This window comes from Pristiophorus japonicus, chromosome 7 (genome assembly GCF_044704955.1).
Source record: "Pristiophorus japonicus isolate sPriJap1 chromosome 7, sPriJap1.hap1, whole genome shotgun sequence".
Taxonomy (NCBI): domain Eukaryota; kingdom Metazoa; phylum Chordata; class Chondrichthyes; family Pristiophoridae; genus Pristiophorus; species Pristiophorus japonicus.
The window spans coordinates 94,088,068-94,105,723 of NC_091983.1; the positions used below are offsets into that span (position 1 = coordinate 94,088,068).

At 43.5% G+C, this 17,656-nt stretch overlaps 1 protein-coding gene across 1 annotated transcript in view; it reads left to right on the forward strand.

Annotated features, from left to right (window-relative positions):
- The window catches only part of LOC139266596 (exostosin-1-like), a 365,501-nt gene that overhangs the window by 241,358 nt on the left and 106,487 nt on the right, over nt 1-17,656 (forward strand). Inside the window, exon 7 of the mRNA XM_070884192.1 lies at nt 2,439-2,534. Coding sequence (XP_070740293.1) covers nt 2,439-2,534 — 96 coding nt within the window. The remainder of the gene's footprint in view (nt 1-2,438; nt 2,535-17,656) is intronic.

Sequence of the window (17,656 nt, forward strand, 5' to 3'; positions counted from 1 at the left end):
AGATGAGTTAGGTTACAATTACCCCCATAGTATCCTCCTCCTTTAACAGCTTGTTTTACCCTCCAATAGTGAATGTATTTTCAGAGGGGGAAAATGTTTAAAATATTTGGAGGGGATATGCTGCTTGACAAGCAACTTCCCTCACTAAGGCACAGAATACATAAAGACAGCAAAAACAACAACAACTTGCATTTATATAGCACCTTTAACCTAGCAAAATGTCCCACGGTGCTTAACAAGAGCGTTATCAATGAAAGCATTTTTGACACCGAACCACAGAAGGAGATATCAGGACAGATGACCAAAAGCTTGGTTGAAGAGGTAGCTTTTAAGGAGCATCTTAAAGAAGGAAAGAGAGGTAGAGAGACAGAGAGGTTTACGGAGGGAGTTCCAAAGCTTAAGGCTTTGGCAGGTTAAAGCATGGCAGCCAATGATGGAGGGATTAAAACCGGGGATGCGCAAGAGACCAGAATTGGAGGAGCGAAGGCTTGTAGGGCTGCAGGAAGCTATGGGGATAGGGAGGGGAGAGGCCATGGAGGGATTTGAAAACAAGGATGAGGATATTAAAATTGAGCCTTGTCGGACTGGGAGCCCAGGTCAGAAAACACTGGGGTGATGAGTGAACGAGACCTGGTGCGAGTTAAGCTATGGGCAGCAGAGTTTTGGATGAGCACACGTTTTTGTGGGGTGGAAGATGCAAGGCCAGCCAAGAGAGCATTGGAATAGTCACGTCTAGAGGTAGCAAAGGCACAGATGAGGGTTTCAGCAGCAGATGAGTTGAAGCAGGGTCGGAGTCAGGCGATGCTACGGATGTGAAAATACGCATTCCTGGGTGATGGACTGGATATGTGATCGGTAGCTCATCTCTGGGTCAAACACAACATCAAGGTTGTGAATGGTCTGGTTAAGCTTTGGACAGTTGTCAGGAATGGAAACAGTGGTCAGGGAACGGAGTTCCTGGCATCATTTACAGGGCTATGGGAAAAAAAGCAGATGAGTGGAACTAATTGGATAGCTCTTTCAAAGAGCCGGCACAACACATGAGGCCAGTTGTAGCATCCTGACTGCATCGATCGCAGAATCCAAAATGCTGGAAAATGCATCAAATGGAGCGTCAAAAATAAAAACTTTCCGCAGGTGGCATCCACCCAGACACCAAAGAATATAATTCACCGCCCATAATTTCCTTGTCGTTCTCTCAATCTTTCGTGTAACTTTGGTTTCTGCCAATCTTCTACTGAATGCAGGTGGGGCAGGAGAGCATTTCAGCTTGACCCAGCTGCACCCTCCCAACAGCCACACAAATGTGCTTTCCAGTGGGAGTTACTGGGTTGTAGTCAGAAATGGGAAGCCTGACTGCTTGGTTTTTTACTTCCCTAGCTCAGGGGCAGTGAGGTTAGTTATAGCATCCTGACTGTCACCGTGACTGAGATCAACTAGCTAACACAGATGGGGCTGAACTGGAACCTTTCGGGTCTGTGTGGTTCAGATCAACTGAATTTACCAACTGAACCATTGGAGCAGCTGAAAATCATGAGTAATTTAACATTGTTTATGTCATTCTAAGTTTAAGACAAATGTATTTTTTGTATTGAAAATGAGCGTTAATAACACCAAGAATTGGCTGGGTGGAATTACCAAGTCTGAAGGGACGAGGTCCAATACTTTAACGGTGGTGGTTCAGTAATCATCATTTCAGAGATTGTGGGGTAAAAATTCGTCTCGGGCGACGGCCAATGTTCCCTCTTGTTTTTTTGGCGCCCATTCAAAATACCACGCTTGAGTGGTTTTTGTATTGAAAAGATGGCAATCCGGCTGCGCGGGTTGCCTGGAGTACCGCGCCACACTACTGCACAGCTTAGGGAGGACCACTGGCGGTGGTGCAACGTGGGCGGCATCGACTGGAATGCAACTGAATCAGGTGCTGCCTATAACAAGTGGCCGATCCAATACCGCCCACTTTGTGCCGCCGCTCTAGACGAATTCCTAGGCATACTTCACAAACCGAGCGCAAGACAATGCTCCCAATGATTAACCAGTACACAAGGTTTTAAAAAATGCTCAGTTCATTACATGGACAAATGAAAAATTAAATAAAGGCTAATTGTAATTCTAGCTGTTTTCTGAATGTTAAAATGAACTTCATTTTTAAGCAAGTAATATTAAACATTTAATACATTTTCTTTAATCTATTATGATATCCAGAATAACACACTAGTCATAATTTTGAAAAGCATATTTTGTTTATATTAACATGTAAGATGAATTGAGTTGTCTGTATATTTTTGGAAGAAAATATTAAAAGAGCTAATAGTTGAAGAAATATATTTTTAAGGAAACATTCCCTCTGTTTCTCTCTGGTCTCTTTGGGTCATGCACCTACAAAAGAAATATGTTTTTAATTTGAAAAGAATATTAATGTATATACTTTTTTAAAGATTATAGTGTTATGGAACTGTGATAGACCTTTACCGTCCAAGAGCAAGTGGCCCTCCACCCCAGTGCCTATTACTGTCATTGAAGGAGAGAGTAAGGTAGGTCTGTTTTTAATATCATCACAATGTTTAGTAAGAATATTTTCAATTGAAAACAACACCTCTTGGTCACTCTTCTTAAATGGCTGAGCAATGTAATATCACTCTGATACCTGCAGAAAGCTACGAGTAAATATTTATTATTTTAGGGCCAAGTTTCCCAGCAAGGTAGGCAGTGTTTTCTAGCATCTATGCTAATAACTGAAATAGGTTTTGAGGTAAGTGAGATTTCTTCTAGCACAGATCAGCTTTAGGTTAATGGAGCTGTTGTGGAAGAACTGACAGCATACACGAAAGAAGAACTAAGTCTTAATGGTAAACTATCAGAGTCAGTTGAGATTGAGTTCATGGTAAGCAAGGGTAGGGGGATCTTTAGAGGTAACTCTTAACAATGTAACTGTCATGCAGCTATTTGCACAAATAAATGAAGGTGCTGGATATGTTCAGTTTCATTTGTTTACGAATAGATGGAACCCTTAAGGAAATAAATGTTTCAGAATGGTGGCTAGCTTCTTTCTTTTCCATTCACTTCATTGTTTAAAAACAATGCAAGCCATATCTTCTCTCATCCTTTCCTGAAGAAAACAATCTTGGTTCTCTTTAGTGGATCTAAATTTTAAAAATCAATTTAATTGCCCTTCTCTGAAACAACTTCTTATGATTGTTACTTTAGAGGCACGATGTCCAAAATGAAATGCAATATTCTAGCGAGGTTGCACTAATGTATTCTGCAAAGTTAGTATTGCACACTTTGCTCATACTATGCGTGCCTAGCAATGACATCTGACATTGAATTTGCATTGAATTAAATGCCATTTTCAGTCATTAGCTTGACGACACAGTCTCTCTGGTAATCTCTTTCCAGCCATGCGGGGAATTAAAAATGTACTCTTATTTTCTCCACAGATGTTGCTTGACCGGTTGAGATTTCCAGCATTCTCTGTTTTTATTTCAGAATCTAGCATCCGCAGTATTTTGCTTTTGTATAAATAGTCAACTGGATGGGGGTTTGCACGTTTGTAACGGAGCCCACACAACTTTTTGTCCATTTTGCATGTAAACTAGCCTAAGGCTGGAAATTCTGCCAGGCTCACTGTGCTGTATAAAACACTAGTTAGGCCACAGCTAGAGTACTGCGTGCAGTTCTGGTCACCACAATACAGGAAAGATGTGATTGCATTAGAGAGGGTACAGAGGAGACTTAAAGGATGTTGCCAAGACTGGAGAATTTTAGTTATGAAGAAAGATTGTTTTTATTGTGTTCCTAACACAGATGAGACTGCACATAGGGAGGTTAAAGTAACTAACAGTGACCTCAGTCTTTAATAAGACACTCCAGAGATAGGAACAGGCCTTAGGGGCCAGCTTATATACAGTGCTCCCAAGGGATGCTGGGATCCCTTGGGACTTCAGGGGGATGCGCTCCCTGGTGGCGGAACATGGGAGTGCATGCTTTACAGATACGCAATATCATTCCCCCCTCAAAGTCAAAGTGAGAACTATTTACAAGGTGAGGCGGTTGGGAGCCTTTCTTTCCCTGGTGGACCGCCTCGGTACAAATGTCTGTTCTGGTGTGTTGGCTATGCCCTCGCTGGGCTGGCGTGTTGTTGGCCCTGCAGCCCTGCTAGGTGAGCCTGGCCTTGCTGGGCTGTTGGGCGTGATGGGTTCGATTTCATGGTCCGGGATGGTGTCGTTGATCCTTTGGGTGTGTATTGTGGGCTTGAAAAAGGTGATGTCTACTGTGTGTTGTTCAGGGCAGTCTGTGAACCGCAGCCTCGTTTGGTCCAGGTGCTTTCTGCAAATTTGTCCACTGTCTAGTTTGACTACAAACACTCTATTTCCTTCTTTAGCTATCACTGTGCCCGCGATCCACTTGGGACCATGTCCATAGTTTAGCACATAAACAGGGTCATTCAGATCAATTTCCCATGACACAGTGGCGCGACCATCGTTTACATTTTGCTGCTGCCGCCTGCTCTCTACCTGATCATGCAGGTTGGGGTGAACCAGTGAGAGTCTGGTTTTAAGTGTCCTTTTCATGAGTAGCTCAGCCGGGGCCACCCCTGTGAGTGAGTAGGGTCTCGTGCGGTAGCTGAGCAGTACTCGGGACAGGCGGGTTTGGAGTGAGCCTTCTGTGACTCGTTTAAGGCTCTGTTTGATGGTTTGTACTGCCCGCTCTGCCTGCCCATTGGAGGCTGATTTAAACGGGGCCGAGGTGACATGTTTGATCCCATTGCAGGTCATGAATTCTTTAAATTCGGCACTGGTGAAACATGGCCCTTTGTCACTGACCAGTATGTCAGGCAGGCCGTGGGTGGCAAACATGGCCCTCAGGCTTTCAATGGTGGCGGTGGCGGTGCTTCCCGACATTATTTCACATTCAATCCATTTTGAAAAAGCATCCACCACCACCAGAAACATTTTACCGAGAAACGGGCCCGCATAGTCGACATGGATCCTCGACCATGGTCTGGAGGGCCAGGACCACAAACTTAGTGGTGCCTCTCTGGGCGCGTTGCTCAACTGAGCACATACGCTGCATTGCCGTACACAGGACTCTAAGTCAGATTCGATACCGGGCCACCACACATGGGATCTGGCTATCGCTTTCATCATTACTATACCCGGGTGTGTGCTGTGGAGATCCGAGATGAACGTCTCCCTGCCCTTTTTTGGTAGCACGATGCAGTTACCCCACAACAGGCAGTCTGCCTGAATGGACAGCTCGTCCTTTCACCGCTGGAACGGCTTGATTGGCTCTTGCATTTCAACGGGGATGCTGGCCCAGTTCCCATGCACTACACAGTTTTTTTACTAGGGACAGCAGAGGATCTTGGCTGGTCCAAGTCCTAATCTGGCAGGCCATGACAGGTGATTTATCAATTTTAAACGCTTCCATGACCATCAACAAGTCTGCGGGCTGCGCCACCATCAACAAATTTGCAGGCTGCGCCATTTCTGCCCCTGTGGTGGGCAATGGTAGCCGACTGAGAGCATTCGCACAGTTCCCGGTGCCTGGCCTGTGGCAGATGGCATAGTTATATGCTGATAGACCGAGTGCCCATCTTTGTATGTGGGCTGAGGCATTAGTATTTATCCCCTTGTTTTCAGCGAACAGGGATGTGAGGGGCTTATGATCGGTTTCCAGCTCAAATTTGAGGCCAAACAGGTACTGATGCATTTTCTTTACCCCGAACACTCGCGCTATTGCCTCTTTCACAATCATGCTGTAGGCCCTCTCGGCCTTAGACAAGCTCCTGGAAGCATAGGCGACAGGTTGCAACTTCCCCGCAACATTAGCTTGTTGTAATACACACCTGACTCCGTACGACGACGCATCACATGCTAGCACGAGTCTTTTACATGGGTTATACAATACAAGCAGCTTGTTGGAGCATAAAATGTTTCAAGCTTTCTCAAAAGCAATTACTTGTTTTTTTCCCTGTACCCAGTTCTCACCTTTGCGCAATAACACATGCAGGGGCTCTAAAAGGGTGCTTAATCCCGGTAGGAAGTTACCAAAATAGTTGAGGAGTCCCAGGAACGACCGCAGCTCCGTGACGTACTGTGGCCTGGGCGCGTTCCTGATAGCCTCTGTCTTGGCGTCTGTGGGCCAAATGCCGTCCGCAAGCTTTCTCCCAAAAAACTCCACTTCTGTTGCCATGAAGACGCATTTCGAGCTCTTCAGCCGCAGCCCTACGCGATCCAGTCGCCGGAGGACCTCCTCCAGGTTTTGTAAGTGCTCGACGGTGTCCTGACCCGTTAACCATATGTCATCCTGAAAAACCACCGTGTGTGGTACCGACTTGAGTAGGCTCTCCATATTTCTCTGGAAGATCGCTGCAGCCGACCGAATTCCAAATGGGCATCTGTTACAGATGAATGTCTTGCCTCCTGCCAGCGTCGCAAATAGGTTGTCTGCCTTAGGTAGCGGGTATTGGTCCTGTAGCGAGAAAAAATTAATAGTTACTTTATAATCGCCGCAAATCCTGACCGTGCCATCACCTTTGAGTACTAGAACAATCGGGCTGGCCCACTCGCTGAATTCCACTGGGGAGATGATGCCCTCGCGTTGCAGCCTGTCCAGCTCGATTTCCACTCTCTCCCTCATCATGTGAGGTACCGCTCGCGCCTTGTGGTGAATGGGTCGTGCCTCTTGGACCAAATGGATCCGCACCTTCCCCCTGGAAAAGTTTCCAATGCCTGCCTCAAAATGGAAGGAAATTTGTTAAGAACCTGGGTACATGAGGCCTCATCGACATGTGATAGCGCTCAGATGTCATCCCAGTTCCAGCGGATTCTGCCCAGCCAGCTCCTTCCAAGCCGTGTGGGGCCATCGCCTGGGACAATCCAGAGTGGCAGTTCATGCACCGTGCCCTCGTAGGTGACCTTGACCATGCGCTGCCCAGAACAGTGATAAGCTCTTTGGTGTACATTCTCAGTTTTGTGTGGATGGGGCTCGGCTGATCTGAATGTCTTGTTGCACCACAGTCTCTCAAACATATTTTTACTCATGATGGATTGGCTAGCGCCAGTGTCCAGTTCCATGGCTACGGGTAAGCCATTCAATTTTACGTTTAGCATTATAGGTGGACATTTCGTCAAAAATGTGTGCACCCCGTGTACTTCAGCATCTGCCTCCTCTCTCTGAGGCTCGAAATTGCTTTGATCCACCATGGACCGATCTTCCTCTGCCACGTGGTGGTTAGCAGGTTTTGCAGCTCGCAGCTCGTTTGCAAGCTCGTTGGAGGTGCCCCATTGTTCCACAGCTCTTGCAAACATACCCTTTGAAGTGACATGAATAGGCTGAATGGAAGCCTCCACAACGCCAACAAGGTGTGAATTGCCTTGCATTCATCCTTTGTTGGGGACTCTGAGTCATCTGGGTTACCTGAGGCCTGCTGGCAGTTGCAGACTCATGGGTTCTGCCCTGTACATTTCTGCTCGCAAACACAATTCCAGTTAATTTATGAACATTGCTAGCACTTGTGTGCTGAGAGATTTGTTTGGTGTTATCACTGGTGGACATAAACGCCTGTGCTGTCGCAATGGCTTTACTGAGGGTCGGTGTCTCTACAGTCAAAAGTTTTCGTAGGATGGTCTCGTGGCCAATGCCCAGTATAAAAAGGTCTCTGAGCATTTGCTCCAAGTAGCCATCAAACTCACATTGTCCCAGTCCTCACCCTCCGAGAACTTCTCCAGGATGCCCACAGTTTGCTGCACCTTTGCGTTGGATTCGTATTCTCGTCACCAGTTATTGTGTTCCTAACACAGATGAGGCTGCACACAGGGAGGTTAAAGTAACAGTGACCTCAGTCTTTAATAAGACACTCCAGAGTGAGTAACAGGCCTTAGGGGCGACTTCAGGGGATGAGCTCCCTGGTGGCGGAACATGGGAGTGCATGCTTTACAGATACACAACAGTTTTATTTGGAATAGAGGAGGCTGAGGGGAGACTTAATTGAGGTGTATAAAATCATGAGGGGCCTAGATAGAGTGGATAGGAAACACCTTATGAGAGGGGTCACTAACCTGGGGGCATAGATTTAAAGTAATTGGTAGAAGGATTAGAGGGGAGTTGAGGAGAACTTTTTTCACTCAAAGGGTGGTGGGAGTCTGGAACTCACTCAGTAGAGGCAGAAACTTTTAAAAAGTATTTGAATATGCACTTGAACTGCTGCAAACTAGAGAGCTGTGAACCAAGAGCTGGAAAATGGAATTAGGCTGAAGAGCTCTTTTTCGGCTGGCACAGACATGATGGGCTGAATGGCCTCCTTCTGTGCCGTATATTTCTATGATTCTATGATCAAAGGCACATCTACATGATAGGCAGAAGTCCCTCCCTGCCGGAACTGTACTTGAAACAAGAACAATCAGAAATCCCAGCCATAAAATCTTACTATCATTCATATGTCAGTTTATCGATATCTCAGCATTTCTTGTGGCCTTATGAGTTGTACAAGAAGTGAAACAACGACCCTGAATTTCCACTTAAATGGAGCCCTTCCTGAGCAGGCCGGGGGTGGAATTTGGGGTGGGACCTGTTAACGGCAAGTCCACCGCCTTTCATCTGTTATAATAGCCAGCCAGTGATGGGGACAGATATATTATGAAGCCATGCACATCAGGGAAATATGTCATACAACATCTGATTCTGCATTTACGCCCAAGCAATGCTGGATGCACGGGTCTCTGTGCATCCCTAGAGTACTACATTGCTAAGGGCCTCAAAGGGATTGAAATTAAAGTGTCGCCAAATGTGGAAACTAGCCTACTGAAAAAAAGGAATTAAAAATATACTTTAAAATATTGGAGACAAGTCATATACTCTGCAGTAAGGCACTGCCAGAAAGAAAGCTACCTTTAAAATGAATACTAACATTATTTCTGGAACTACAACACCAATGGCGACCTAACTTTATGAAATGAATCCCAGAAAAAAATGTGGTAATTGGTAATCATCCACCATGGCTGTATCTCAATGTAATTCCAGTAATTGGGAGAGTTTAAAACAATATGAATAGCCTGTAAAAGATACAGTTGAATATTAAACACAGATGGGGATTACTAACATGCAAATTAGGAAAGAAAAGGAAATTCATAGGAGAGATTAGAAAATTAAAATTAAATTGTCTTTGGACATTAAAGGGAATAAGAGTACATTTTTAATTCCCTGCATGGCTGGAAAGGGATTACCAGAGAGGCTGTGTCGTCAAGCTAATGACTGAAAATGGCATTTAATTCAATGCAAATGCAATGTCAGATGTCATTGCTAGGCACGCATAATATGAGCAAAGTGTGCAATATTAACTTTGCAGAATACATTAGTGCAACCTCGCTCGAATATTGCATTTCATTTTGGGCATCGTGCCTCTAAAGTAACAATCATAAGAAGAGATTTCAGAGAAGGGCAACTAAGATGATTTTTAAAATTTAGATCCACTAAAGAGAACCAAGATTGTTTTCTTCAGGGAAGGATGAGAGAAGATATGGCTTGCATTGTTTTTACATGATGAAGCAAATGGAAAAGATAGAAGCTAGCCACCATTCTGAAATCATTCAGGAATGTAGAACCATAGGACTTGCTTTCAAAATTAAACAGCTTCTTGCTAAATGGACATTTAGAAGGAGTTTCTCACAAATGGTAATTAATATGGAAGATAATGCACTATGTATAGTCCAAGATGGGTTTGTAGATTCTTTCAAAAGGTGCACTTAGAAGAATTCTAGTTCTAGAATCAAAGTTTAACACATTGTGCATCTCAGATGGGCACTTTTATCCAGGCACACTCTTCCTTTATAGGTTGATGCCAAGTTTACATGTCATCCATGCATGGAAAACCATATCAGAGATTGATTTGGTTATGCTTGTGATATGACTATGTCAATCTATATTTGTCTGTCTTTCGATTGGCTAAAAACGAGACCAAAATGAATGTTTTATCCAATCAAGATCCACTTTTTAAAAGTTGCAGCCATGTTAAAAATCGAGGTGGTGTCAAAGAGTTTCAAAACTAGTTTTTAGAGAAATAAAGAATTGGTAGAAAAAAATAAAATTAATGTTTAAAAAAATAAAACTGAAAGAATGAATGGGAAAGAGAAATCGGGGAAACAAGAGTAGAATTAAGTGTTTAAAATGTGTCACATTGGTGTAGTTGATAGCACTTTTGCCTCTGAGCCAGAGGTTTATGGATGTAAGATCTACTCCAGGGCACATATTCTAATGTGCCACTCAAGTACAGTACTGAGCAGGTGCCCCACTTTAGATGAGATGTTACACCAAGGCCCTATTCCAGTGATTCAAGTGAATATTAAATAACTGCTAGCATTGTAGGAGGAAGAGTAGGAAGTTCTCTTGGTGTCCAAGCCAATATTCTTCTCCTAATCAACACCACCAAAAATAGATTTACTAGTCGTTCATCTGATTAATGTTTATGAGGTCTTGATGTGGTGTCTTTCCTACATTCTGAGTGATGTGATAAGGCACTGTGCAGCTGCCTTTTTTTTCTTTTTTCTTTCACCTTTTTTTCATTTTTAATTCAAATTTCTTCTGAAGGCCCTGAAAATCCATGGGCCACAATCCCTGAAATGACGTTGGGATTGTAACCATGAAGATCAATACAAAATATTTGTTTAAAGTCTCTGCCATTTCACTGTTTCCCATTATTAATTCCTGAGTCTCATCCTCTAAGGGAACAGTGTTTACTTTAGCTACTCTCTTCCTTTTTATATACCTGTAGAAGCACTTGCTATCTATTTTTATATTTCTTGCTAGTTTACTCTCATAAACTGTCTTCTCTCTTTTTATTATTTTTTTAGTCATCCTTTGATGATTTCTAAAAACTTCCACTATTCTTCGCAACATTGTATGCCTTTGTTTTCAATTTGATACCATCCTTTACTTCCTTAGTTAGCCATGGATGGATCATTCTTCTCTTAGAGTCTTTCTTTCTCACTGGAATATATCTTTGCTGAGAGTTATGAAATATCTCCTTAAATGTTTGCCACTGCTTATCTACGATCTTACGCTTTAATCTATTTTCCCAGTTCACTTTAGCCAACTGTGCCTTCATACTTTATTTAAGTTGAGGACACTAGTTTGAGAGCAAGCTTTCTCACCCTCAAACTGAATTTGAAATTCTACCATGCTATGATCACTCTTCCAAGAGGATCCTTTACTATGAGATCATTCATTAATCTAGTCTCATTACACATTACCAGATCTAAAATAGTCAGCCTGCTGATTGGTTCCACAATATATTGTTCGAAGAAACTATCCCGAATACACTCTATGAACTCTTCCTCAAGGCTACCTTTGCCATTTGATTTGTCTAATCAATATGAAAATTAAAATCACCCATGATTATTGCCGTACCTTTCTTACAGGCCTCCATTATTTCTTGATTTATACTCTGTGTTACACTGCAGCTACTGTTAAGGGGCCTGTAGACACTCTCACCAGTGACTTCTTTCCCTTATTATTTCTTATCTTCACCAAAACTGATTCTATATCTTGATCTTGATCTTCTCAGCCAATATCATTTCTCACTACTGCACTGATCTCATTCTTTATTAACAGAGCTACCCCACCTCCTTTTCCTTTCTGCTTATTCTTCTGAAAGGCAAATGCCCCTGAATATTCACTTCCCATCCTTGGTTACCTTGCAACCACGTCTCTGTAATGGCTATCAGATCATACCCATTTATTTCTATTTGTGCCATCAATGAATGCTACGTGAGTTCAGATAAAGAGCTTTTAATTTTGTCTTTTTACCATTTTTCCTTACTCTAACCCCACTCTCTGATGCACTTTTATATTTATACACTCTGTCCCTTCCTGTCACCCTCTGGTTATCATTACCCCTATCGTTACCCTGCACTATTGCCTTCTCCTTTCTTTTTTACTTTTTAAATTTCCGCTCACCTGAACCCACCCCCCCCCACCCTCCCCCCTCCCTGACTATTTAGTTTAAAGCCCTATCTATGGGCCCAAATTTCTCCAGGAGTCGCTCCGTTTTTCTTGATTTTTCTGGAGTAACCTCACCGTTCAAATGTACTTACCTCACCACGGTACCACGAATACAATACTGTAAATGCAAATTTTTTTGGGACTTGAATGTAATGAGCCAATGGCACAATCTGTATGTGGGGTGGGGGGGCGGGGTGTGGTGAGAATGGAGTGGTCATGGACATACAAACAGAAACCACCAGCAACTCTACTGCCAACAAAACACCACCTCCTCACCCAAGATGGAAACGATCCTCCAAGGGTCAACCAGATAGAGCTAAGCCCAGAGCACAATCAATGCAAAGGCGATTTGCACAAAAGACTTGGGGAAGAGTGATGTCATGTATCCTACACGGTTACTGCTTGTACTATTACAAGGTTACTGCTTGTACTATTACAAGGTTACTGTTTGTACTATTACAAGGTTACTGTTTGTACTATTACAGATGGCACTGCAGTGGGAGACTTGTAGGTTCTCTGTACAGGTGTGCCAGGTCTAGTATAAAAGGCAGGCTATCATGTGCGATCCTCACCCTGGAGTTACATTAAATGGACTAAGGTCACTACAGTTCAAGCACAACACACTGTCTTGCGGAGTCATTACTAGAGCAGCTGAAGACATAACAAACCCTGCACCTAAAGCACCACCAAAGAATTGCCCTGACTAGGTTTAGAAATTTAAAATGTTAGACTTAACAAAAAAAGCATGTCAAAATGTAAACTTAAATTTTGGTGTTCAGCATTGCATAGTGTGACTCTGATAATTAGTAATATTTTAGAATTCTATGTAGTAATGGGTGAGCTGTAAGGTACTGCAGATAGGGAATTTTTAGTAAAGATAGCTAGATATTTAAGTACTGGAAAATCTTTGAAGATTCTTTCTTCCTCCTGCCACCCCGTCTATCAAAACTCTTCCCCCCACCAACCTGTTTCTTGTAGCCCTCAGCGCGGGAAGGCAGTGGCCGGCCTGTGCAGCAGACCACTCGGCCTGGGATAGGGGCGGGACGTGTTGGATCCCACACTGCAGACATCATAATCACAATCATGGGAGGAGCTGCCAGCACTCTTACAGATGCTGGGCCCTAACCCCACCCCCCCCCCCCCGCTGGCTCTGTTTCAGCAGCACGGCCCTAGCTTCGGCCCTCACTGCTTTTGCCACACCACGCCGAGGCCTAGGATGGTTCACGGAGTGGGGAGAATACGGAGCTACATTTTCGGTGCTGTTTTGGGAGCAGAAAGTCGGCGCACCTCAGGTAAGTGCGCCTAAAAAAACGGAGGGGAAATTTGGGCCCTATAGCTCTGTTTATTCGTTTCGCCTGGACACTGGTCCCAGCCTGGCTCAAGCGAAGCCCGTCCCGATGGAACAGCTCCCTCTTATCCCAGTACTGGTGCCAGTGCCCCATGAATCGAAACCGATTTTTCCCACACCAATCTTTCAGCCACGCTTTCATCTCTCTGATCTTATTTACCTTATGCAAATTTGCTCGTGGCTCAGGTAGCAATTCCAAGATTATTACCTTTTGTGGTTCTGCTTTTTAATTTGCCCTCTAGCTGCTCATACTCCCTCAGCAGAACCACTATCTTTGTCCTACCTATGTCGTTGGTACCTATGTAAACCACGACAACTGGATCCTTCCCCTCCCACTCCAAGTTCCTCTCCAGCCCAGAGGGGATGCCCTTAACCCTGTCAGTCAACACAGCCTTCAGGACTCATGCACTCGGCTGCAGAGAACAGTATCTATCCCCCGAATGATACTGTCTCCTACCACTACAACATTCCTTTTTGCTCCCCCAACTTGAATGGCCCCCTGTACCATGGTTCTGTGGTCAGTTTGCTGATCCTCCGTGCAATCCGTGCCCTCGTCCACACTGGGAGTAAGAGCCTCGAACTTGTTGGATAAGAGCAAGGGCTGAGGCTCCTCCATCATTACCTCCTGGGTCCCCATACATGCCTCACTCGTAGTCGCACCCTCCTGTCCCTGATCATGGACCAAATTTGAAGTATTTAACCTAAGGGATGTGACTGTCTCCTGGAACACAGCGTCCAGGTAACTCTCCCCCTCCCTGATGTATCGCAGTGTCTGAAGCTCGGACTCCAGCTCATCAACATGGAGCCGAAGTTCCTCGAGCCGCTAACACTTACTGCAGACGTGGTCGCAGTGGATCACACTGGTGTCCACCAACTCCCACATGCTGCAGCTGCAACACATCGCCTCCCTGCCACCTCTATTGTATTTTATTTAATTAATTAAGTTTTCAAGTTTGGAAATATCAATTATCTATGTTTAGTTTTTAATCCCGGCTCTTAATTTAAAGCAATGCCCAAGTTTAGAAAAAAGAGAAACATAGAAACATAGAAAATAGGTGCAGGAGTAGGCCATTCGGCCCTTCGAGCCTGCACCGCCATTCAATAAGATCATGGCTGATCATTCCTTCAGTACCCCTTTCCTGCTTTTTCTCTATACCCCTTGATCCCCATAGCCGTAAGGGCCATATCTAACTCCCTCTTAAATATATCTAATGAACTGGCATCATCAACAACTCTCTGCGGCAAGGAATTCCACAGGTTAACAACTCTCTGAGTGAAGAAGTTTCTCCTCATCTCAGTTCTAAATGGCCTACCCCTTATCCTAAGGCTATGTCCCGTGGTTCTGGACTTCCCCAACATCGGGAACATTCTTCCCGCATCTAACCTGTCCAGTCCGGTCAGAATCTTATATGTTTCTATGAGATCCCCTCTCATCCTTTTAAACTCCAGTGAATACAGACCCAGTTGATCCAGTCTCTCCTCATATGACAGTCCTGCCATCCCAGGAATCAGTCTGGTGAACTTTCGCTGCACTCCCTCAATAGCAAGAGCGTCCTCAATACTGACAAATACTGACCGACCTGAGAATTTTTGGCTCCCAAGTCTTTATCTCTGTAGTTTAGGGTTAATACTTCAAGAAGGAAGTAACGCTGACAGCTGAGTAGATTTATTACTGTAATACTAGTATTTGTTTCAATATAACATTGTATGATGTGAAAGCTTACAAAACTAGCTAATCATCGGAGACACCTTGGTCCCAGTGGTCTCAGAAGAGATTTTGGGCAACATGCCGATAGGATTGGCTTATGATTTAGAAGTTTAGAGCATCAGAGAATAATAATGAAACCAGGTTCACTGCAGGCCAATCCACGAGATGAAATTAGTTTGATGGGGTGAATAACCTCTCTGGTAAGCATGTTGGGAGCATCTGGGGCTCAAACACACTACCACAGACATGTGACTGTTTATTTACGACACCACCAGTCTACTCCATTTTGTACATTAGTTCTGCAGCAATCCAATTAATTGGGCAGAGATATAACTGGTTTTAGTAAATTTAGCTTATGTTTCATAATGCACAGTAATTGTATTAGGGACATACTGCAAAATGTTTCAGCTCAATAAAACAGTAAAAATTTATGCGAACTCTGCTGGCAGTCAAAATTAGCAAAATTTTTAATACAGATTTTGTTTACGATCCCTAGCTGCTCGCTTCTTACTGACCCTATGTACCTCCATGATAAATTATTTGTATTAGAAAAGTGGAGCTGAAGTGTGCGTGTCCCATAGGCAACAGCTGGCTTGACAAAAGGCAGCAATGAAAAGAAAAGGGCCAGTGGGAATTTAAGAAAAGCCTAAATGTTGTTTGCCAATTCCATTACACTAAAAGCAGAACATACCACAGCAATCTACCAGGCCAGCAAATACATGTAATATACTGGGATTTTCAGAGCACATTTCAGTTAATTTGACCTTATCTGATAAACGTTTAACACAAATTTTTGGATAGCTTTATCAATGCGAGATGAGAGGCATGAAATGAAAATAAAAACAATAGTCTATGCAAGGAAACCAATTTTAATTTAGTATCATTATCCTATGAGGAGAGATTGAGTAGATTGGGCTATACTATCTGGAGTTTAGAAGAATGAGAGGTGATCTCATTGAAAAATATAACATTCTGAGGAGAATTGACAGGGAAGAAGCTGAGAGATTATGTCCCCTGGCTGGAGAGTCTAGAACTAGGGGGCAGAGTCTCAGGATAAGGGGAAGGCCATTTAAAATTGAGGTGAGGAGGAACTTCTTCACTCAGAGGGTTGTGAATCGTTAGAATTCTCGACCCCAAAAGGCTGTGGGTGCCAAATCATTGAATATATTCAAGGCTGAGATAGATACATTTTTGGACTCTAGAGGAGTGAAAGGATATGGGGAGCAGGCGGGAAAGTGGAGTTGAGGTAGAAGATCAGTCATGATCTTACTAAATGGCGGAGCAGGCTCGAGGGGCCGTATGGCCTCCTGCTCCTAATATGTTCTTATGTTCAATCATACTCAAACAAGAGTTTTGTTTTCAATATTGAATTATTTTGAGTCTTTGGGCTAAACTGCAAACAATGCAAGCTTCTATGAACTCATGGCTGCACAATTGTCCCTTTTAACCTCAACCTCTGTTTTGAATTCCTAATAAATTACAACAAAGAATAGTATTCCCCATGCAACTATTTGGTAATGGGATCATCTCTGGTCTTAATACATTAGAGTAAAATGATTAAGTGAGGACTGTTAATCATTAGTACTTTGATTTGCATTTTATAGTACTACAGTGTAATAGATAATGCTGTGCATGTGAGGAGGTAGCTACCCTAGTTTTTCTTTCCCTAGTTCACTTGCCTGAGAAAACTGTTGCAGTGCAGTGGCTGCCAAAACCAGGACATTCTGGCTTCTGCTGGATCTTCTGGGCGGGAAGTGGGGGGGGGGGGGGTTAAAAATATTTTACATTTAACTGTGAATTTGTCAGCCTGCACCTACCAGTGTTGGTCCTGCACCAACTAAAGGCACAGGCCCAGTTACACATGCTGGGGATATCTCAGGAAATCCTGATATAATTCATCTGCCATGTCAATGCCACATTTGGAATGCACAAGGTCAGACTTGAATAGTGTTATACTGATATCCTAGAATTTTTGCATTGTGGTCTTTGGGATCTGTAATGTATGCACCTGTGAGTATGCTCATGGGTTTGTAGAGCTGTTGCATTGTGAGTGGCTTAGCCAGTCATGTGATGTTCACAAGACTCAACAAAACCCCAGTCAGTTGGGTCTAGGTCATCCACGATGAGGTATGCAGTTGTGAGCCAAGTGGATAAACTGGTAATGTGTAGTGTGATTGTTAAACCTTTGTTAATAAACCAATTAGTTCTTAATAGCAATGTATTGCTATGAATTCTTAAGCAAGGAACCCATGAAGCAAATACATTACAGGGTCATAAGTAATTTGATGAGGTTCTCCCTTGCTGGAAGTGTTGCCTGTGGTTAGTAGTTAGGAGTTGATTGGAGTTTAAATGCATTACCAAGAGTTGGACAAGGTCCATTTTAAGAGGCATTTTATAGGTTAAAATTTCAACAGTCCTATTAAAATTTTCCATCACTCAAATTCATCTGTCACAATTAGGATATCTTTTGTTAGTATTTTTGTCAACTTCAATAATATTACATTAATGCCTAGATTTTCCTCTGGGTAGATTGGTCAGAGGAAGGTCAGGAGACCTGCCGCAGCACTGAAAGAGAAGGAGCCATATTTAAAGTGGGG